We start from the raw sequence: 24940 nt of genomic DNA, 5'->3' as shown, positions 1-24940 counted from the left end.
CAACCTAATACTGCAGATGGGATGCTATTCAAACTTGAGGTTGGTGCTTCGGCCTAAACGGGCCTAGCAGCTCACAAAAAATAAAGGAAACCTGAAGAGCCGAAAAAACTAATTAAAATAAAAGGAAAATTAGAAAAGAAAAAGAAGAAAAAATAGTAGCCTAGAAAAGGAAAAATATTTGCACAGGAAGGCACTGCAAAAGAGAGAGCACGCACTGTGAGAAGCACACAAAACATGTCCTCCCTGCTCTGCAGAACGATGAGGGACCCACGCTCACGCAGAGGGCAAGAAGGCACCAGATGCATGCGTGCTGGGATGCTAATAGAAAGTTCACAGTCTCGCCAGTCAGCATTTGCACTGAGCTCCATCAGATGACATCACCCAGCTAATGAGAATACGAAGGCCTGCTTGTCCTTAGATCAGAGTATACCAAATAAATCCAATACTTGATACCTCATTTCTAAAGGAATATATATCTTCTATTGCCAATGACATGAAGGCATTCTACAGTGCTATCAAGGTGGAATATCCTATCAGCACCCACCAACAGAACTTGCAATTCCTGACGTCAGAGGTTAGACTGCAACACCAACAAACTCCAACTGTTGATAGGAGAGAGGTCCCAACATGCAGTGGCTCTCAAACCTCTCCTGGGAGACCACAAGCCTGTTGAGTTTTCAAGATATCCCTAATTAATATGCATCCATACCTATACAAATAGAACGATAATCAAATTGTGATAGGCAATAATATGTTATGCTCAGGAGTGCATTTGTATAGATTTGAGTCATTACTGAGCTAAGTGGTGCGCATATGTTCTATTTGTATAGGTATGAATGATAGTACGTATGGTTATTGATTTTGATTTAGTGGTTTAAGTTATACAGTATGAGAAGGTATATCCACATTGAAAGTATTAATGATTTAAACTGATTTGTTAATATTAATAAAATTTGCAATAAGAAGTAGCTTTATAGAAATAGAAAAAAAACAGTGTAAAAGTAAGATATTGAACAAATAAACATCATTTAAACAAAAAAAAAAAAGTAGCATTAAAACAACAGACTGGAACGAGAGGTATTTTATTGATTGTTGTACTAAGTTATACTACGTTTACTCGTTTAGTATCTAATTAATAAATATGCATGAGACGGATTTGCACACTTTCCACCTCCATTATATGCACATCTCTGATGCATATTCATCATTCAAATCTACTACAATAATTACCCACTTTATAAGCAGTTATCACATTGTACAAACTGTTATTTTAAACCTCTAAAACTTACTAAAAAGTACTAATTAAGCTTGATTGCGGTTGCTATTTGAAAACACATTTAGTTTTATAGAACCAAAATATAATTTCAGTCTTCTGAAGTGCTGTAAAGTACTGAGTTCATACAGATAACTCTTGCTTTGTTGTTGTCTGATAGGTTATATAAATCATCATAAGATTTTATGATGCTCTGGAGCACGGTATGGCAGTTAGGAACCTTCATCTTCAGTCAAGTCACCAGACCTCGTAAAATCCCAATCATATACTAAAACAATTTCTCCTTTCTTATTCCACACTGCTCCATCATCTTCCGTAATATGCAGTCGCTCTTAACAAGCTATAAAACTGTGAATGTCAACGCTCTGTATGGTGCCATGCTTCATCAACAGAAGTCTTCAGGTGCTCATCTTTTCTCAAACTTAACTCAGAGCAGCTCGTTGTGTTGCTAAATTGCCCAAGGAGAAACACGGTATAGCGTGGAGCTTTGACAGAGTTTTGACATATTCACAGTTCTATGGTTTGTTGAGAGTGACTGCATATTACGGAGGATGATGGAGCAGTATGGAATAAGAAAGAAGAAACTGTTCTAGTATACGACTGGGATTTTGCGAAGTCTGGTGACTCGACTGATTGATGACGAAGGTTCCTAACTGCCATACCACAGCTCCAGAGCATCATAAAATCTTACGGTGATTTATATAACCTATAAGACTACAACAAAGTAAGAGCCATCTGTATGAACTCAGTACTTTACAGTACTTTAGAGGACTGAAATTATATAAAACTAAATGTGTTTTCAAATAGCAGCCACAATTAAGATTAATTAGTACCATTTAGTACGTTTTAGAGGTTTAAAATAATAAAGTTTGTACAATGATATCAAGGTGCTTATACCCTACACTGTCAATTAAAATGTTCTATTATGTATTGTGTTGACATTGTAAGTAGTATACACTGAGGCTCATTTTCAAAGCACTTAGCCTCCCAAAGTTCCATAGAAACCTATGGAACTTAGCCTCCCAAAGTGCTTTGAAAATATGCCTCTATGCCATACTTTGTATTATTTGAATATTTTTACTGCTGTAATTGTCTAATACTAATGTTTGATTTATTCTTACTGTACACTACCTTGAGTGAATTCCTTCAAATAGGCGGTAAATAAATCCTAATAAATAAAAATGTGATACTGCTTATAAAGTGGGTAATTATTGTAGTAGATTATAATATTTGAATACCATTTTAATTAGATTGTGAACCCATCCATTTGCTATGCTATTAAAGTCTTATATCCCACAAAATCCCTATAATGCATATTCACTAGGGATATCCTGAAAACTCAACTGGCTGGTGGGTCCCCCGGGATAGGTTTGAGTAGTACTGCAGTAAAGGAAATGCTATAATTCTAGTTTGACAAAGAACATTAAACAGAACAACATTCAAAGTGTCTCAGTTTCCAAATACCAGGTTATGGAAGTTCTATCCCCGCTTCTGGTGGATAGAGGAGAAATCAACAGTCCTCAGTACACACCGAGCCAGTCAGGTTTTTAGGACACCTACCATGAATATGCATGAGCAAGATCTGCACACAATAGAAGCAGTGCAAGGAAATTTGTCTCATGAATATTAAAGGTGGATATTTTGAAAGCCAAACTGGACTGCTGTCCTGAGGACTGGGTTGAGAGCCTCTGGTGCAGATTAATATATTAAAAACTAGACATCAAATTTCAATTACGCTGCATATAAAAGTCAAGAATACAAAAACCTATTTGTAAGTAAAAGGGTCAACCTAAACAATATCATACAAAAAAAAAATGGAAACTGTAACATGACAGTGTTACCTACTTTTAGCCTGTGAGTAGGATCTGCTCCATGAGCTAGCAGCAACTCCACAACTGCCAAGTGCCCCCCAGCACAAGCCAGTGATAGCACAGTGTGATCATTGTTGAGTGTGGTTCTATTCACATTTGCTCCTTCAAAGAAAGACAAAAATAGCTTAACATAATGCTCTTGCTGTACATACTTCACATTCAAAGTACCTTTCTGAATTAATAAAGGTCACAGAAAGAAAAGAAGTGATTCTAAGAAAGAATACCAAAATAGTGCAGTGCAATGCCTGCAAAAACAAGTCCAGCAAAGAACAATTACAGATCTAAAATGTACCCCTGAAAATGGTTCTCAATCCCAGTATTCAGGTTCACACATACAGTCTGGTTTTCAGCATATTCATATTGAATTCCGCATAGAGTACAAAATAGGAGAGAATATACACAAATGTAGTAAATCGCTCATATTTTCATAGTAGACAGCCAAAAATCGCAACTGGATGGGTGGTTTCCCAAGGACTAGGCTCAGAAGTAGGAGGAAAGAATATGGAAGATTATGGAGAGAGGAACATAAACAGAGCTAAAATAAAGTTAAGTTGCTTACTCGTAAGAGATATTCTTTGAAGACAGATATTCAGTCACATAAATAGGTCAGGTGTCCTTCACAGATTCCTCCAGAACTTTCTAGGACAAGGCAGGTGGCTTTCACTGCCCATGTGTGGCAGTTTCCACTCTGTAGTGGCTAAGCAATACCCAACCCCACTCCCATTGCAGTTTTAACAGGATTTTCTTTGGGGGTGGGGGGGGGGGGGGGGAGATGACAACTCAAAGGTAGGTGACAAATTCTCTGGGATATGTGACATCAGTGGAAGAGTAACCTAATAGTTAGAACAGCAGACAGAACTAGTGGAAGCTGGTTCAAATCCCGCTATCCCACTGCAGTTCCTTATGGTCTTAGGTAAGTCACTTAACCCTCCACTGCCTCAAGTATAAACTTAGGATCCCTTTTACTAAAGCACTGTGTGCACTAATGCAATTAGTACATGCTAAATGCAAAGAAGCCCATAGGTGTATGTGTTTCTTAGTATTTAGTGTGCGCTAATTCCATTAGCACATGCAAAGCTTTAGTAAAAGGGCCTCAGATTGTAAGCCCTCCAGGGACAGAAAAATACCTACTGTACCTGACTGTACAATGTTTTGATAGCTTTCTGGCTTGCAGGCGATATATAAGAAATTTAAAAAATAAAATAAATCTGCTGTTTTCTGAGAAACCTTGTTATAGGAAAGTGCTCACCAAGTCATATGCGGGACTCCCTAGGCAAGAATGGTCTTTGAGAAAAGGGGGAAAACAAGACTTCCTAATGGATATGATTTTTTTTTTTTTTAATGAGAACCCCCAGAGCCCTGGAGTTTCTGGTTTTTAAACAAAACAGACAACCCAAAAATATAACAGGCCTTATGAGTGAAGGAGCTGGGCTTTACCCCTCAAAGGTATGCAATAAGCACTTCAAACATATTGCCCTGAGGAGGCCCAGTTTAGACAGCAATAAGATGTTAAGGTGGAGACTAAATACCATATTGCAGCCTTGCAAATTTCTTCAATGTAGACAGACCCTGACTGTGTAACCAACATCACCAAAGCTCTAATATGGACCTTGGCATGTCCCCTTAAGAGTAAGCTTGCCTATGTACAGTACCTGATTAACACTATATTTGGCCCTAGGCAAACATACATTTGTGGGCCCCCATTTACTTCAGGCCCCTCAAGCTTTCCTCCATTTCTCTAACCTTCCTATACTTTCTCAGCATTCCTTGCCCTCCCCCCAAGGTTCTAAGGCTCTCTCCAAGGCCCCTGCAGAGTTCGGTTTCCTCCTTCATTTGACTATAGCAGCCTTCGTATTGGCTGGATCCTATCATAGTCTCTGAACTGAAAGAGAAAGGGAGAGGGGACACAAAACTCTGAAAAATATCCAGACATTAGCCATCCGAGTCCTATGCACATCTGACAGGGCTCTCCTAAACTTTTGGGCCTAGGCACAGCCCTCATTTGCCTATGCCTTAATCTAGCTCTTCCTAAGTAAAACAGAAGGTGCAATCCACTGTCCAATTAAAAACAGAGCACTTTGTTACAGCACTCCCATGCCTATAAGGGTCAAAACAAAAAGCTGAATAGACTGTAAGAAAATAAACCACTTCAAATAAAATGGCAACAGTCTCTTGTAATCCAGGAAATGAAGGACTTTATCAACTTTATGATTCCAAAACTATCAAAGATTTGAAAGGAGCTTCAACTGACAACCTGCACATGAACCTGAAAACACACTGGCAATGAGTAGCAATTCCACTGAGGTAAACCATATACTTTTTTTAGGATTTCTTTTTAGAACCCAGAAAGATTTGAAATATACTAATGGAGAGATCAAGGGGCCCATATATCGTATCACCCTCAACAACCATGCTGAAGTTCGCAGCAATTCTCCTCTCTCCCCTGCCCTCCCCTCCATCCATCCATGTCCAGCATTTCTCCTCTCTCCCCAGCCCTCCCCTCCTCTCCAGCGATCTTCTTCTCTCCCCCTGCCCTCCCCTCCTCTCCATGTCCAGCGATCTCTTCTCTCCCCCTGGCCTCCCCTCCATGTCGTGATGCTTTCTCTTCCCCTGCCCTCCCCTCCTCGTCCAGTGATCTCTTCTCTCCCCCTGCCCTCCCCTCCTCGTCCAGAGATCTCTTCTCTCCCATCCATGTCCAGTGATTCTCCCTACCCTCCCTCAGCTCCCAGACAGCCCTCCTCTCCGTTCCTTCTTGCCCCCCCCCCCCAAGCATTTAACCGTTATACTTTCAGGCGCGATGGCAGTGAAGAGGACAACACAGTGGGCTCGCCTCCAGTTTCTCCCTTCCCTCACACAGTGTCCCGCCTTCTGCGATGATGTATTTCCTTTTTCTGCAAGGGTGGGACACTGTCCAGCTTATAATCGAAAGACAAAAATGCCTATATTGCGACCTAAATCGGGAGATAGGCGTTTATCTCCCAAAAACAAATAACGCGGTATAATCGAAAGACGAACTTGGACGTTTTCAACTGCACTCCATCGCGGATGCGTACAAAGTTGACGGGGGCGTGACGAAGGCGTGGTGAAGGCGTAACTGGGGCGTGGTTATCGGTCGATCAGAGATGGGCGCCTTTCGCCGATAATGGAAAAAAATATGCGTTTTTAACGAGAATTTAGGGCACTTTTCCTGGACCCTGTTTGTCCATGAATAAGGCCCCAAAAAGTGCCCTAAATGACCAGATAACCACTGGAGGGAATCGGGGATGACCTCCCCTGACTCCCCCAGTGGTCACTAACCCCCTCCCACCACAAAATATGCCGTTTCACAACTGTTTATTTGCACCCTCAAATGTCATACCCACCTCCCTGGCAGCAGTATGCAGGTCACTGGAGCAGTTATTAGGGGGTGCAGTGGACTTCAGGCAGGTGGACCCAGGCCCATCCCTTCCCTACCTGTTACAATTGTGCTGCTTAATGCTTATTAGTCGTCCAACCCCCCCAAACCCACTGTATCCACATGTAGGTGCCCCCCTTCACCCCTTAGGGCTATAGTAATGGTGTAGACTTGTGGGCAGTGGGTTTTGAGGGGGATTTGGGGGGCTCAACATACAAGGGAAGGGTGCTATGCACCTGGGAGCTGTTTACCTTTTTTTTTGTTTTTGTAAAAGTGCCCCCTAGGGTGCCCGGTTGATGTCCTGGCATGTGAGGGGGGATAGTGCACTACGAATCCTGGCCCCTCCCACGAACAAATGCCTTGGATTTATTCGTTTTTGAGCTGGGCGCTTTCATTTTCCATTATCGCTGAAAAACAAAAACGCCCAGCTCACAAATTGTCGAATAAAACATTGACGTCTATTTTTTGCGAAAATACGGTTCGGTCCGCCCCTTCACGGACCCATTCTCGGAGATAAGCACCCATGGAGATAGACGTTTTCGTTCAATTATGCCCCTCTATGTGAGAAAAGGGAGAAGCAGGAGGCGAGCCCGCTGTGTTGTCCTCTTCACTGCCTTCATTGTGCCTGAAAGTAAAAGGGTTAAACGCACGGGGGTGGGGAAGGAACGAAGAGGAGGGCTGTCGGTCGGGGAGCTGAGGGCGGGAAGGAGGGACTGTCGGAGAGCTGCCTTGTGCTGCACCAGCCCTGCGTTGGGGGGGGGGCAATGCCCCCTCGCCCCCCCCCCCCCCCCAAACTACGCCCATGGTGGTAACTGGTGCTAGGATGGACTTTTTAAAGCTCTCATAATTTGTCTGTTTTTAGTGTTGTGCTGTTTTCAAATATATGATTATGTATATTTTATTTGGAATCTGCCTAAAACCACAGATTGTTTTAAAAAAAATTATAGTCCGCACAAAGATAAATAGCAGTGCAGTGCAGACAGTTTGAAATGTGCCCTCATATTACACAGGCTCAACTTTTCAGGGTTATGGGTCTTAGGCTCCTGTAGGAAAAATGTTTGAAGTCCACCAGCACATAATAGCGGCAACTCTATAAGGAGCAGCCTAGTTTTAGGCAGCAAGAAGGCATGTAAATGGAAATATTCTATTTACACGAATGAATACGTTCTTATAGAATACATACAAGCCAAAAAGCAAATGTCAAGATTTGATGAGATATACTCCATCACTGGGTGTGTACATGAGCAGAAATGCGCAAGCCTTTTTCAAATGAAGGAGAGCTCTGGAATGAGGGGGGCATATGACAAAGTTAAGAGGGAATAGGCTTAGGAGTAATCTAAGGAAGTATTATTTCACAGAAAGGGTTGGAAGGTGTGGAATGGCCTCCCGGTGGAGGTTGTGGAGTCGAGGACTGTTCCAGAATTTAAAAAGACATGGGATAAGCATGTGGTATAGCTTAGGAACAGGAAGAATTAGGGGTTACAGAGGATGGGCCATGTGGCCTTTATCTGCCATCATGTTTCTATGTTTCTAAGCAGACACATAAATGATAGAATTCTATCATTTCCACATGCTAAGATCTAGGCATGGACATTTATACTAGCTATAGGGCTACACAATTACCCCTTTATTGTAAACACATGCATTAAGTTATCTGTAAAGAAAATTAGGCGTCTACATTTCTTTACATAACACACTTAAAATGGACTCCATTACCCGTGTCTTTATTATGTGCCAGGCTATAGAATCACCCTGTATAGGTCCAAGATTTAAACACAATCCTTTAGATGCCAATCAGCTAAGAGAACACAACATCTAAGTATGTCAGATAATGCTCAAGGACACATATTACATTTCCGTTGTATAGAAATAAGGGTCAAGCAACAGAGCATAGATGACAGTTCAATAAAAAGGTAACTTAATACATCTAGCAGTGACTAACTTTTGTGACTTATCCTCTTCTCATCAGGTCAGTAAGGAAACAACTCAGATACACTGGTTTTTAATAGCACAGATTCAGTGAAGTCTTAGGTTGCTTACTTATCTCATATAGCTATTTGAGTCCAGCTCACAGCCTGACAAAGGGAGGACATTGATCTAGGACAGGGATTCTCAACCCAGTCCTTGGCCACCCAGACAGTTGGGCTTTTAGGATTTCCACAATGAATAAGCATGAGAGAGATCTGCATGCAGTGGAGGCAGCACATGCAGATCTGTTTCATGCATATTCATTGTGGAGATCCTGAAAACCTGACTAGCTGGCTATGTCCCGAGGACTGGGTTGAGACCTACTGATCTAGACAGTCATTTAGAATTAGGTGGCATTTGCAAACATGTAAAAAGCTACTTTACATTTCAAAATGGGCAAAATGATTTCAGTAAAGTTGTTACTTGCATGTGCATATGTCACAAAAGAGAAAGAGAGCAATACTACCAAGTAATCAAAAATAGGAAAAAGCTCTCATAATAACAGTGGCACAGAAAAAAGTACTTGAATCTATCCCACTAAAGATTCTGTGGAGTGTTTCTGTTCTAATTTTGAAAATACAACAAGGGAAAAGCCTCAGAATTCCCCAACCTCCAGCCTATATATATATATACATATATATATATATATATATACATATACATATATACACAAGGCTTCACATTGAGAGCCGTAGTGCTCTTCTAACATCGGAGGGGGTTATCATTACAGACAGAAAAACCCTTGTGTTTCAAAAGGTAAAAGATACTAAAAGAATCCACAGAATCCAAAAAAAGGGGGGATCCATATGAAAAGAACTAATAATAACAAGTTGAGCTTAACTTTTAAGCATGCAGGTATAGATAAAGAAGTGTCATGGGCTCCAAACATACCGACTCAGGCCTCAGTTTTGCAAAAAATCGCTGTATCAAGGCTTGTATTTACCACAAATTTAGACACAGGTCTGTTTCCTGCTTATTAGCCCCCCATGTTATGTATATGCATGTGCATATTCATAACATGTAAAGATTACAAGGGGGCATGCTGTGGAATTTAAAAATATACTTCCCAATTTACAAGGGGAATATACATATCTTCCAAAAAAAAAATTCCCATCGACATGCATACATTCTCTGGATCATGCATACGTGTGAGCACACTGCTCATATGAACATGAGATTTTTAGGAGGGAGAGGGGTGGCAAATCTGTTTATCCTTTGGCTATAAAGACCACCTCAAAAAGCCACAAATTTGAGATTTAGAACTCAGCTCCTTAATTGGCTCATCTTGTACATGTAATTTTACAAAATCCAGCACTTACACATGTATTCACAGCACCTATACATGTAAGTTTCGATGCACAATGAGATTTTTTGCAAAATGGCTGTTTGTAAGGTATGTACCAGCAAACACATGTGTACTCTGGAAAACTTTGAATGTCTTAACTGGACATCCCTTTTCTGACCTAGATGTCCTATGTAAAATAGAACTTCTAGTCTAATGAAAAGGTTATCACCCACAACTTGACTGCCGACTCATTTACTTTACTAACATTTATAACTATTTTCAAATCCTACCTTTGCTGATCAAGAACTGGACTGTGCAGACATGGCCCGCTCTTGCAGCTTTCATTAAAGGGGTCCTCCCACCTTCAGATTCATGCTCCTAGGAAAGAGTTCAGTTAGAAACATCCAATCCATTGGATCTGCTCTTAAAAAGTCAACTGCATATAAGTAATCATCAAATAAAAATAAAATCTATTAATTTAATGGCACACATTTATCAGGTAAGGGAGAGTGAGGGTAGTACAAAAAAAGTCTTCAAAACCTCATACGTTTTTCATATTCCACAGTCTATCAAAATTTAATAAAGTAGGAGTTTGCTTCACTGAAGGGGCACTGTACAAATTGATAAGACCAAGGTGGAATTTTTTGGTCTCAATGCTAAGCAATATATGTGGTTTAAAATAAACACAGAACATCACCCTACCAAGACCATTCCTATAGTAAAACAGGAAGGCGAGCAGCGTTAGGCCCCAGAAACCATAGCAGCCAACTTTTGTAAATGAACACAAATTCCTTCCCCAGGCAAAAATAAGAAAGAAAAACAAAGTACAGCTGATTGAGAGTGACCAGCCCATCTCTTAAATGTAAAGAGCAAAGCAAGTAATGTGGATTTGGGAAGACTCATGTAGCCAAATGAAAATCTACCGAAATACTCAAATTCCTGCCAGTCTCTTTTCCCCCAGATCCCCTGCAGTTGCTCCACATTGAACACATTCTGCCTCTTTCAGCCTATTCACATCACACTTTCCTCCAATCAGTCATCAGTTTCTCTCTCCCCTCAGCCCCTCTACACTGCTCTCTTTCCCCCATTCTTTCACTTCCCCTAACTTTTGTCCCTCCACCTTGTCCACTTTCGTCCCTCCTTACTCTCACTGCACTTTTTATTTTCCTCTCCTGCACAGGCATAATTTGAATTGTATATTTGGGTTCATGGGGTTTAAAGCGCTCTGCCTGCTTTACTTCCTACATCCTCTTAACCCGGCCTTCTGTTCTCCTCACCTACCCGCTACTCCTTCTCACTTCTCCCTCTCCTCTGCAGGTGAAACTTCTTTTCTCTCAATGTGTGATTCCCCGTCTCCCACAGGCTTGGATCATCTCTCTTCTCTGCTCTCCCTGGCCCCAGGCGCATCCTTTTCTGGGACTGCTCCTGCTTCTCCATTCCCTGCAGCACTTTTGGTACTCACAGACTCCAGCCAATGCAAACTGTGTGCCTGCAGAGCCCATGAGATTCTCTGCCACATACCCACCCTGAGCCCTGGAAGCATAGCTAGGACCACAGCTTGAAACCTCAGAAATTACATGCTGGGTGGGCGAGCAGGTTCCACAGCCCCAGACACGGAGAGTATGCACTCATACTAGGCCACTGTGTTCTGTCCCACCTACCTGATATGGCTTCAATGACCAAGGAATAAAAATCTGGCTTAAGGAGCTGAGTCAAAAGCTGGAAGGTTACTGCAGAGCTTCATCAAAGGTAAAGTGGAGAGCAAAGGATTCAGCAACTGAGCAGGAGGAAAGCCATGGAGCCAAATCAGGAAGTGTATGAAGCTACATGCCCCTAGTACTCCTAACACCTGCAAATGCCAACCACAGTCACCTGTCACCTCTTACGATGGCTGCAACTATGCTACTTCCTTGGGCTCAAATAGCCCAGTACATCCACTAAGCTGACCACTGCTACCTCCAGGGGAACATTATGGGGGGATAATATTGTATTATTTTTGTGAAGAGGAACAGTGTTAATCTCCCTTCTCCCTCAGTTCAATCTCTAACTATAGCCCCTCTAATATCATAGCTGCCAAGAAAAAGCAATTTTTTAAGAGGAAGATTTTCTTTTCAATGCACTACATGCCACAACATCTCCCTCCTGTTTCCCTATCCCTCCAGTAAAATACCTTACTTACCACAGTGAGGGAAGGACTGGAAGAAAACAGCAGATATCAGCTTACCCCCCCCCCCCCCCCCCCCCCCCCCCCCCACCCATGACTAATGAGGTCCAATATGCATCTCCCTGCCGGTGCTGATTGGGCTGGGTTAATTGTGTGTGGGGGGCCTTGCTATCCTGTCTTTTCATTTCTTTAGCATTTCCTTTCTTTTTTTTCCCCTCCGTGCCTAGACCTTTTTCATACATGCTGTTTCTCCACAGCATGTTACCTTCACTAGTCTCCTCCTATTTTCACCCCTTTCCTGCCATTTCCATCTTTCTCTTCACCCCTTAATGCTTCTTCCCTCCACTATGATCCTCTCAACTTAGAAATCTTATCTCCCCTATCACCCCCCTTCCAGACCTCTTCATCTGTTTCTGCTTCTCTTTCTTCTGCCAACTCCTAACTCACTTCTTCATATCACAGTCCATTCCAATTCCTCCTTTCCAGTTTGCGTTCCCTTCAGCTCCATTCTCCCTCTCATAGTCCATGTCTTTCAGCTCTCACTGCATATGCCTACTTTTCTCCCTATCTCTCAGCTCCAATACCCAGCCTCTTCTCCATTCTCTTCCCCTACTTTTCCTCCTCTCCCAGCCATAATTCTTCCTTTTACAGTTAGCCTCCCCTTCTTCCAGCCCTTTTGTAGGTACTCTGTCCCTCTCTCACCTCTTCATTCTTTTCCCACTACCTCCCCCTCAGCCATTCTCCCCCTCTATAGCAGACCAAAAACTGGAGGTCTGTCTGTTCTATTCCACTGTTTATCTTTGCTCCTCCTGCTGCTCATTGGTTAGAGATTACTAACCAACCAATAGGCTGCAGGGGGAGGCAGAAGCAGTAGCCTAGGAAACATCCTTCCTGCCTTCTCCTGCAGCATGGCACTTCTGGCTCCTAAGCCAGGGATATATAACAGAGTATATTACAGATGCTCAAGCACCCACAGAATAGGCACCTATAGTGGGAGCAATGAGACATAGGAAGACAAAAAGATTGAAGGTGCAAAGTATAGGTTCAAGAAAACAAACAGATAGTTTACCTGTTATTTTCCATCTGTTTTTATAGTTCACTGTTCAATATTTTTTATGGCAATAAACCTTGTTTGGTTTACTGACTCTGCTTGTCTGTACCGACTAAGAATCCTAGTGGTTTGTGTGTTGGGATTGTGAGTGCTTTCTAGGAACTGTGGGGCCCCAGTAACCTAGGAATCACTGGGGATAACTTGAGAGCGGGAGACTCGCCCAGAGGCAGTTGGGACCCTGTCAGCGGGAGGAGAGTGCTAGTGTAGAGCACATGCCCAGGTGCAGGTGGACCTGAGCTATGCTGGGGATAGACCCTCTAAGTGGCCGCAGGGTTAGCCCCAGGTAGGTGGCTAGGCGTTTCATGATGATCTCGCTTATATTTTTCAACATGCCAGCTTGTGCAGAATACAGATGTACACAGAGGAAGTATTAGTTTCATAGATTAGAGTAATAATTACTTCTAAATCGTAATCATTTTGTTATTTGGAGGGGCTGGTTATAGGGACTCACTATATTCTGATGTTTTCACCTAGTAAAGGGCCATCAAAACAGACATTATGAGTATCAGGTGCTTAACAATCAGACTTACTATTTATAAGTACAGTTTTAAAAAAAATCATTAATAAGGTTGAGACCTGGGAGGACATAACATCTTTTTTTTTTTCTTGTGCCTACATCAAAAGAGAAAAAATGGCATGAGAACTTGCTCCTTTTGTTTTGTGGACTGCAGTGGTATATTATAAAAATGCACTTACCTTTTTTTTATTACTACTTTATTACTACTATTTCACAGAGAAGGTATTGAATAATGAGGGAAGGGTTTATTTCATGCAGAACTGTCCAGAGTCAGTCAAAATGACAATTCAGCACACTATTAGCTGCCAAGTTCATACAAAGTTAATTATGTTCAATGGAAAATAAATGTTGGCTCAGGCTGCTTGCTATGTGAAATTTCCATCACTGTTTCATTATTGCTACCAAGGATTACATATTAAGGGCGTTTGCTTTAAACTTTGTTTTAATTTGTTTATCCAGTTCTTTCATGCACATGGTTTTGCTTTTTAAACCCGAAGGTGAATCCTAAGGGTGGTTGAATAATTAGGTATAAACTATGTTTCTGATTTTACTTGTTTTTGACTGCTTTGGGTCCTGCTGATCTATACATCTGGAATTTTGGAAGATGGAAATGAGAAAATACTAATTAAGTTCTGGATGTATTATGTATATTCAAGTACTAAAGTATGCTCCAGACAACTATTTTCTCTTCATATCTGATTTATTACAAAACCCATTCTTACATAATATGTTTACTGCTTACAGAATCAGATCATATCAGTATACATGCGAGATATTATTATAATATTTATATACTGCATACATACAGGTACATCCCATCACATAACTTTTTCCAAACTGTTCACCATATACTTATCTTGTGCTGGCAGCTCCTGCATATTCACCCAGCAATAGTCAAAAGCACAACTCTCTGAAGAGCTTAATGTCCCAATATTTTAGTGATCCTTGAAGCTATATCAGTTCTTTAAATCTGCTTCCAACATCAAACATTTTTGATGATGCTACTTGATCTAGCATCATCTCTCCCCCTCCTCCAAGCCAGGATCTTTCCCCATCCCATTCCAGTACTTCCCCCCCTCTTCTCCCCCATTCCAACTTAATTCTGTCACCTTACTTCCTTCCCTGCACACTATATCCCCTTCTCTCCCCCTTTGTTGTAAAGGTATTTTATTTTTCTAATTGTGCTGGTACCAGTCTGTTTTCTACCTTACTTGTGTCAGTCTTCTCCTAAATTCTTATCCAGGTTTGCCTTTCCATTTTCTCTCTCACTTTTTTTCTTCCTTTCCTTCTCTGTATCTGTCTGGTTCTAATCTTTTATGGGGTTTTGTTTTATTTTTTTACTTTCCTCTTCTCTGTGTTTATATTTGCTCATTTAAATTTTACCCTCATTCTACCTCTCTCTCATCCACTAATTATTAGTCTAACTTTTTCACATTTCATCTACCTACTGATTTCCCTCTCATCCCTTTCCCAGCACTCCCATTTCCCCCTCTATCGCTCTCCTTCCCCTGTCTCCTACCCATCTCCATTTTTCAGACATTAGACATTCTGCCTTGAAAGGGGACAAAAACTGCACAGTCCTGCTGTGCAAATTTGGTAGACACTTAGCCTAAATAAACCATGACTGTTATTATTGCTAAAGGGGTTTTCACTAAGCATCCAGTCAAAGAGTATTTACAGTGTATCTAATCAAGATTATTTGGTTTCACAATTAATTTTCTGTAATTGTTCTCTTGTTGAAAGTGTGGTTATGTAGAGCAGTGAAACAAATTCCAACTGAGAAAAATAAAATTCAGAATGTATCAGACAGCAAAATAGGAAAGATATACAAGAATGTAAAGCCTTTTTTGCAAGGTGCCCGCACTGCCCGTACAAGCCTACTACTTATATTGCTATTTATCTTTTTACAGAGTCCTCCGTAATCTTGGGGCACAATACTTAGTTGGTATTTATATAGATAACGGCGGTCATTACCCAAATAAATGCATTAGCCAGCACTGGCCATGGATATTTGGCAACAGCATCTGGATTATGCTGCTGAATATTCTTATAACTTGGCTCAATGCTATGAACTAAATTCAATAAATGGTGTCTAAAAACATCAGCACCAAAAAATAGCGCTATTCTATAAACGATGCTCACAGTTAGACACCATTTATAGAATAGCACTTTGCGCCAGGAACCGCAACTACTTTTAGGCACGATCATTTATACCAATTAAAACCCTGGTATAAAACCTCATGTCTAAATTAGGTGTGAATCCCCTTTTTCTGCAACAACGCAGATAAATTGTGAGAACGCCTCCAATCCACCCATGACTCTCAAATGGCCACACCCTCTTTTGGATCCGCATGTAAATTTACGTGCGCAATTTATAATTAATGCCAATTAGCACCAATAATTGATTGTTAGCATTCAATTCTGTGCTAATTGGCTTGTTAAAATTGCACTTGCAAATTGGGCACATGTCTAAATTAGTGCATGCAACCTTTAGCAACTTTTACAGAATTCGGGGGTATTTGGCTAGTGCCAAGAGTGGTGTATTGACAAAACAAAGATGGAGCTGCCAGTAATCTGAAGCATGCAATATCCATACAACTACTGGGATAACTACCCAGATAAATTAGGACAGTACTTTTCTGTCCAACACCAACTGGTTAGCAGTTTGAATATCCAGATAGTGGCTCCACCTGAATGGTCAGTGTCACCCATTACATGAACAAAGGTGTTGAATATCTGAATAACAGACTGTGAGCCCACTAGGGACAGAAAAAGTACCCGCATATAGAATATGTAAACTACACAGGAAGGAAGTATTTCAAATCCATGACCCCTTTACCCTTTAAATTTAAACACTGCCGCTGACACTTAAAACAAAGAGGCCTATGGGTGGTCGGGAGGGAAGTGGGGTTGTGGAGATATCAGGGGTGGAGTGTAACAGTTTCGGTTTCAGCCAAAACCAAAACACCCAGTTTCGGTCGTCCTCTAATTTCAGAACAGGATCTGACAACATAGACGCTGTTCCAAAATACAGGAAAAATTGGCATTCGTGTGCCAAATGCACACAGCATAAGCATCTATTTTAGAAACAAAAATGTAGAAAATTTCACTGGGTTGAAAACCTGCTCATAAACGTGTTTGCGCCAGTACATTTTCCAGCACTGTCACAGAGCTTGATTTCCCTTGCTAGTTTGGCATTTGAGGGGGACAGAAACCACAGGGATAATAGGCGGCAACGTCCTCTAATCCCTCCAGTGGAGTGCTGTTTAATAGCAGCTGTTACTTTCGTCTAGACCTTAAATACCAATGGGTGCATTTATTTTCAATTATCCTATTTTTAAAAAGTTTCTGTTACGAAGTAGAACTTGTTATCTCAAAGAGAAAGGAAAGCCCATGTCATTTATTTGCTTATTATTTTTAGCGTGGTTAAACAATTTGGTATAAACTGTTTTGTTTATGACTTTACTTGTTATGAAATGCTTTGAGTCATACTGATCTGTACATCTGTTGTGTTATTTCAGAGGGGGGAAACAGTCAGGTGGGCTTATAGGGAGGGAGGGAGGGGAGTAAGGGAGGGGAAGTGTTCTTGGGGTAAAAGTTTTTATTGTGCCATGTTGGATACTGTTTTTTTCTTGTTCTGTATGAAGCTTATCAACCAACATGTTTTGCTTTTAATAAAGATGATTAAAACATAAAAAATTAAGTTTTGGATGTTACTGATGAGAGATCTGTTTGACAGAAATATTTTTATTATTTTGACTTATAAACCACTTGTCCCTGAAACATACTCAAACAACAGAATAATCCATTTGTGTATCAAAAAGGTAAAGCTCTACAATACAGGTGAAGATGTGAATACATGTGCCCCAGTGAAAGGAGAGTTTAATTCTACTTCCATTTAATTTCAATATAATCCATCAAATTTATAACACCATGCTTCCCAAGGCAGATTACAACATTTAAGATGAACCCATCAGGAAACATGATATCCTCACTGAAATCTGGCCTTCTGTATTGTATACAGTGTATTTATTTAGTTTTTAGTGTAGAAAAATGAGCACAAAATACAGAGTTTAAAATTGCTGTTTCTACCAGCTATAATAATTTTAAAGCTGTTTTAGTGATATTCAATTGCTATTTCATGAAATATCTACAAATGGGAAGCTTTCAAATAAATTAAAAAGCTGTCCAATAAGTAAAAGAAAACAAAACCTTTGTCCTCCACCTTTTAAGGCACTGCCTATCCAATTGAAACAGATTTAGACTTGTTACAGATGGACCAACGATAAAAAAACAACAATGTGGATGCAGCAGTTCATAGGTTTGCTTGCTTTGTTTTGAGTAAATGGGGATGACGGCTGCGCTGAGAAGGGAAACTCAGACTGTCCTAATTGGCTTCCTTGCTTACAATGGACTAGATAAGCTCACTTCCACTCCTGTTTATTAAACCTCCTTGGGAAATGACAACAGTATTATGCAACCCAGTGTTTCCCAAATCGGTCCTGGAGTATCTCCTTGCCAGTCAGGTTTTCAGGATATCCACAATGAATATGCTCAAAAGACATTTACATATAATAGAGGTAGTGTCAAGGGGGTACTCCAGGACCAACGTGGGAAAACACTGATACAACCACACCAAAGATGTCCTATTCATAAACTGAACAATATTACTACCCTTCATAAAATTTACATACTCAAGAGAACACTCCTAACTTCCCAAACCTTTCAAGAATGATGGGAGAGTGAAACTTACATTCCTTAGAAAAGATAATCTTAAACTTATAACTGCATATGTTAAACTACTACCTTTTACTCTTTCACAGCCTTTAAAGGACTATTAGACAGTAACGTACTCTGGTACAGTGTCAACAGCCTATTTCAGAGATTCCCAAAACTTAATGTAGCAAAAGCTCCCTCACATTCTGAGATAAATATCTTATTTTAGGAGGCAAACACATTGAGGTGTATTTTCAAAGCACTTAGACTTAAAAAGTTCCATAGTAACCTATAGAACTTTGTAAGTCCAAGTGCTTTGAAAATGAACCTCTGTGTCTTTTGTCAACCATAATCTGTCTATAAAGCCTCAAATAACTTCTATTTCATTAACCGAATCTCAAAACTGAGGCATTACAAAGGAATAATCTCCACTAACTGCTATTCCGTATGTTGTTGCATTAACACTCACTTCCAATTAAACCAAAATGCCAATTAAACCAAAATGGAAGAGACCCATGACCCAGTCCAAACTGAATTGCATGCCAGCAACACTTTTTTCCCCTTGAAGAACGAGAAATTATAGGCTGTGTGAGCAAGCCTATAATTTGTTAAGACAGCAGTATTAAAACAAATGGCTAAGATTTCAATGCCTTGGGTGAGAATTAAAAAAAAATAGCTACCCTTATGAAGCGTTAAAATATCTACCAGCAAAAACGTTTACACTGGTCTCATTTTAAGCTCGTGGTTAAGTGCATCTACACAGTGCATGGAAAAAACAGGACCCCTTGCATAGTTTCAAAATTCTTTACAGCTGTTTAAACATTTAGGGCCTTTTTTGCAGGCATGCCAAACAATGGCCTGCACTGGTGTAGGCGCATGCATTGGACGCGCACAGGTCTATTTCTCAGAACGCCTGCAAAATAGGCCCTTTTTTGCGGCCAAAAATGGACACATGGCAAAATTAAAATGACCATGCATCCATTTTGGGCCTGAGACCTTACCGCCACCCATTGACTTAACGGTAAGGTCTCATACGTTAACAGGGTGATAATCGTCAGTGTGTGTACACTGCCGATTACCGCTCGGCTAGCACCAAATGGTAGAAAATAGAAAATATTTTCTGCTGCACATTTTGGACTCGTGTCAAAAATAGAATTACCACCCGGGGCACGTGGTATCCGGGCAGTAGTTCTAATCTGATGTGCGTTGGATGTGGGTAGGCAACTACGCGCCTTAATGAAAGGGTCCTTTAGTATGACCTTTGAAGATACATTACTCCAACGCTTTACACAGTATGTCTTATTTTGTTGTAAAACCTTAATCGCAGTAACAACCTGTCAATAATACTAATACTGTAATTTTTCTTATTGGGTTATCTGGAAAAATGTTGGGGGTCCCATTTTTTCCTGGACAATGTGTATAAATATAAGAACAAAAGCTTACCAGGTCTGCTCCTGACTGAAGGAGGACATCTGCTACATCAGTGTGCCCATTTTCACATGCATATGTTAATGCTGTGTCTCCTGTTGCTGTTGTTGCATGTACATTAGCCCCTGTGCAAAGAAAGTATCTCTTCAGGTTCAGCTTAAATTTGTAGGTAATACCTAGTACCTGATAGACAGAAACTGTACATTAAATGAGAAACAATTCTATATCCTCTTCTAGTTCACTCATAAGAACATAAGTATTGCCATACTCGGATAGCATCCTGTTTCCAACAGTGACCAATCCAGGTTACAAGAAACTGGCAAGATACCAAAACAGTACAATACATTTTATGCTGCTTATCCTAGAAATAAGGAGTGGATTTTCCCAAAGTCCATCTTAATAATGATTTATAGACTTTTCTTTTAGGAAGTTATCCAAACCTTTTTTAAATCCTGCTAACAGTTTTTACCACATTCTCTGGCAACGAATTTCAGAGTTCAACTACACGTTGAGTAAAGAAATATTTTCTCCTATTTGTTTTAAATTTACTACTTTGTAGCTTCATTGTATGCCCCCTAGTCCTAGCATTTTTGGAAAGAGTAAACAAGCAATTCACGTCTAACCATTCCATTCCATTCATTATTTTATAGACCTCTATCATATGACCCCTCAGCCGTCTTCTCTCCACGCTGAAGAGCTCTAGCCACTTTAGCCTTTCCCCAACGACTCAAGCATTTCCGCTCAAGAACCAAGCCATAAGCCAAAGAGATTTGAATTTTCCCATCATGATCAGGCCCTACAGAAGAACCCTCCGACCCCTAGGAAGAGGAAACAGATTATCCACCATCAATCCCTAGGTCTGCATACCACAACCATCTCAGTCGCCCCAGGCCACCAGAATCACTAGGCAGGGATGAGGCGCAATTCAACACAACAATCTGCCCACCAGGGACCAGGAAGGAAATGCGTACACAGGAGAAATTAAGCAGGTCAAAGTTGGACCAGTGAGTCATCCCAAGAGCGCTACAAGCACTTCTGCGACTGAAGAACAATGGGCACTTCATGTTGACAGAAAATGCCACGAGATTAACTTCTGCCTTCCCCCAGCAGTCCACGATGAGCTGGAAGGCCACCACACAGACTAATCCACTGGGCCAGGTCCTGGCAACTGAGGAAGTCTGCTTGCACAATCTCCACCCAGCCCTGCTTCAAAAGGGACTCCAGCTTGCAGTCCTGCTGATCCTTCAATGCGAAGCCACCCTCTCCCAGGAACATAGTATTTTTGGTCATCACTTTTGGTACTGGGAAAACTTTTTCCAGATAATTCTGGGGAAGGAGGTAGAGGCGCCCTATAAGTTTAACCCCTCACAGAACCAATTCTGAGGACTCCCAGTCCCTAAGAATCATCCTTGAGAACGCCCAGTGGAAGGGGAAGGACCTAGTTGGTCGTCGATAGCCAACCAAATTAGGGTACCCTCCCATAGACTCTGCAGGGGTGACGCACCCAGCTGAAGCACATCACACTTCTGGTCAATCAGTGCACTCAGCTCTTACTTCTTAAACAGGCAAACCAACAGAGAGCACCCTTCAGCACCCGGTGCCAGCTCTCCCGATTCCAAGGAATCAGAGCGTGCTGAAAACCACGAGCTGGAGCACCATCTTCTACTCAGAGTCTCCACAAAGAGAAAGAGAAGGAAGGTCCTCAGAATCCACCATTCAATGTCCAAGCTTGCTTAGTTGCCCGGCCGGGGAAGTGGAGGAGGGGGACCAAATAACTACCCCCTCCCGCAGCCAGGCCCACTAAATCAGGCAGCCTCTAGATGGCCAAGGCCCACTCTGATATGGCAGCTGCCAATATTAGCCCAAACTCCCAGCCAGACACCCCCCCCATGGGGTCCCCAAGCTGAGTTCCCAAACAAATACCTGGAACGGGCCCACTCAGATCCCCAGAAGACGGACTTTCAACTGCAGGCAAACTGGCAGGAGCTGCACAGCTGGAATAAAAGATGACCCCCAACTCGTCAGCCCACAGCCAAAGTAACCACAGGTGTAGAAGGCTGGAACATGTTGCCTACCAGCTCTGGAGTTGGCCCCATTGCAGAATCTAGCCGACCCCCCCCCCCCCCCCCCCAATCAGGACAGGATGATCGAAGCCAGCACAGGAACAACAGCACTTGTGAGGCATGCAAAGTTCTCCCCAACAGCGCTAAAGAAGAGAAACACTGTGCACTTCGGGTGCTGCAACCTCGACTGTTGGTACAAGCCTTCTGCCTTCCAACCTCCTACCCTCACCTGATAAACTAACCTCTGTCTCAAGTCCCAATGGTGTGGGTTCATTTTTTTTTTTTTTTGTCTGACAGTGCTCTAGCCTGCTAAGACAGAATGAGCCCAGAGGAACCTTTTTTTTTTTTTTTTAATGCCAGTTCCCATTGAGTCTGGAGAGGGGAGGAGGGGCTGAACTCTAAGCAAGGCAACAAAACAGAGGCAAAAGCCCCAAGCTCAACCAGGGACTACGAGGATCCCTGGGAGATGCGACACACAAGGACTGAACTGGTCCAGTCCTGGTCACAGATCGGGACTGCAGGAATCAGGTCAAAAGAAAGATCACTGCACCAAAAAAAAAAAAAAGCCTGACCATCTGCTGGAAGGTAAGCTCCAAGCTGCACCTGCTCTTATACTGGTGATGTCACCGGAACTTGCTTGTCTTTTTTCTATCTCCATTTGCTGGTCGAGGGACATAACATGGTTGTATAGATTAGTCTATCTGGACAAATAAGAAATGTGAAATTAAATTAGTTTATGAGGCCGAGTTTTGATCAGCGATGGATATACTGGATTTTCAAAAAAGAGTTAAAATGTAGCTGTTTAGTCTTGATGTATGACTATCAAAATGTTTAAAAATTAGCAGACTGATGACTAGATTTTATCTGCTTTTAATATTTTATGCTCTATCGTCTGTGCAGTTGTCACTGACATTTTAACATTTGTGTTTTATTGCACTCAGACTAGAACTTGATAGCACTGTCTAAACTATATTAATTTTTGAATGAAACTAATGTTCTTCACCTGTGACAGTGTGTTGTGATGCACACAGATCCAAAGAGAAGTGCTAGTGATATTCAACAGTTTCTCAACTTTGTGATGGTCTTTTACTTGATTTGTCCACTGTCTTTGATTTGGTGGGTTATTCTTTGTTGTTACATTGTTTATCCATTCCAGGGATTGGGGGTACCGTCTATGACTGGTTTGCCTCCTTTGAGAATGATCGTTATTTCAGAGTATTCACTAATTTCTGTTAATTGATAATGTTTTGTTTTACATTGATATGTTTCTATGGAAACCACCTAGTCTATAGGCAGGTTAGAAGTGTTTAAAATAAATAAATGAATACCCCCCCCCCCCCCGCCTTGCTCATCAAGCTTTCTATGGACATTCCACAATGATCTGTGTTGCCACCCATTTTGTTTAACTTATTTCTAAGTCCACTAATTCCAATTGGTCCTTCACAAAAAATTAATTCAGTTGTATCTGTTGAAAATCTAGTGACAGAAGTGACTAAATCTGCTCTTTAATTAGATCTATTAGGTCTTTAGATCACAAGGCTCCATTATCTTTTTTTTTGTTTGTTTTGCACTCGTACTTGGTTGTCTGGATTACTGCAGCATTGTTTATAATGGTATTTGTCAGTTCCTCAAACATCTACAGTTTGCACAGAGTACTGCCATTTGTCTTTTGTACATTTGATCATGTTGCCCCTTTTCATAGGACTGTTCAATGGTTGCCAGTGAGCTATAGGTCAAGTTCAAAAACTCTTGCTATCAGTTGCCAAGATAGTGAAGGTTGAATGCCTTATGGCGCTTTTTGATGTTCTCATTTTGCGTACCCCTGTACAGTTTCTAAGATCACAGAATGATCACCTTTTGTTTGTTCTACTGCCATCTAGGGCTCACCATGAGGCTACACACTGTTCAGCTAGAATGGAAGGCAGACCCTTGTGGTCACATGGGGAACATCTGCATAAAGCAAAGTCAAAGCAGGAGTCTACACATCTCTTTAAGGGACCCCCTCCAACAGCTCTGCCAGCCTCAGCATTGAATCCTCCATACAATATCCATGTTAGCTAACTCTAATAGGATCAACTTCAGGAAAGCATAAGCTACAACCTGTTCAAGATTCTGGCAAATCTAGATCCTCCCAGGTTTGTACTAGCACTCTGCATCCAAAGAAAGGGATGCACCAACTTCCCATCCTAAGGAGAGGTAGGCTAGAATTGCACAGAGCTGTATTAAGTCAGTTGAAGGGTGCATTGGTAGCTTACCATCATGCTTAACCATAACAGATGTAAGAGAGAAGCAACTGCCAAGAGAGCAGGATGCTGGTCTTGATGGACCTTTGGTCTGTCCCAGTATGGCAATACTTATGTACTTATGTACAAATGTTCAAAAGCAGAAACAATTCAGACTAGTGGAACTGACTGGGGTAAGGTTGCAATTTTCTCCCTAAATGCTTCACATCAGTGATCCACAGGTGAACTGACCAGCAAAAGCAAATACCACCCTAGGCAGTAAAGCTCCAACTCCTGATAGTTAAACTCTGCGGTCAGCATTGCTTTACAAAAAACGCCAAGTACAGCATTTAAATTTATAACCAGATACTGGTACCAGAGAACAATATGGACAAGTCAGGACAGAAAAATAGCTAAATACCCTGATAACGTCTGGGCTCTACCTTGGTTAACATCCCTAGACCTTCTAGCCCCACTGAGTGGCATTTATCTAGGCAGGAAATATTCTTAACCTGATAAATTACACTGAATTATCAGGCTCTAAATGTGCAGCTTCCTCCAAACATCCACGCAAACTTTCCAGCTGCCTTCTGAATTGATAGACAAAACTTGGCAGGCAGGTCTTCGCCTCCCTCTAGACACATTGCATTATCAAAACATTGCCCTTTATTGGCTGAAAAATCATGCTGCACTGACATTTTCCATTTTCCAAACTCCTTTTAAAGAGTTGTTGGGAGAAAGGAAACTAGAGTATAATGATGCCATGGGAATGTCAGCTCTTGCAACAAGCAAACCTCTTGTGTTTTGCAACTCACCAGTGGGTAAATCGTCTTCCTCCAACAAAAGGTTCAGTGCACTGGGATGTCTTGGGAGTAGAGGGGGTGGGGAATGCTAGGAGGTTCCGTTTAGTATGTTGTAAAATGTTCTC

General features: G+C 41.4%; 1 protein-coding gene across 3 annotated transcripts in view; it reads right to left on the bottom strand.

Annotated features, from left to right (window-relative positions):
• ANKRD17 (ankyrin repeat domain 17) overlaps positions 1 to 24940 on the bottom strand; it is a 374674-nt gene that overhangs the window by 182416 nt on the left and 167318 nt on the right. For all 3 annotated transcript variants that reach the window (XM_030190627.1, XM_030190626.1, XM_030190628.1), the window contains 3 exons: positions 19743 to 19852; positions 10082 to 10169; positions 3119 to 3246 (listed from right to left, as the gene is read on the bottom strand). In XM_030190627.1, the coding sequence (XP_030046487.1) occupies positions 3119 to 3246; positions 10082 to 10169; positions 19743 to 19852 (326 nt within the window). The remainder of the gene's footprint in view (positions 1 to 3118; positions 3247 to 10081; positions 10170 to 19742; positions 19853 to 24940) is intronic.

Source organism: Microcaecilia unicolor, chromosome 2, assembly GCF_901765095.1.
Source record: "Microcaecilia unicolor chromosome 2, aMicUni1.1, whole genome shotgun sequence".
NCBI lineage: Eukaryota > Metazoa > Chordata > Amphibia > Gymnophiona > Siphonopidae > Microcaecilia > Microcaecilia unicolor.
The sequence above is the reverse complement of the archived record's forward strand: the minus strand, read 5'-3'. Positions and strand labels throughout refer to the sequence as shown.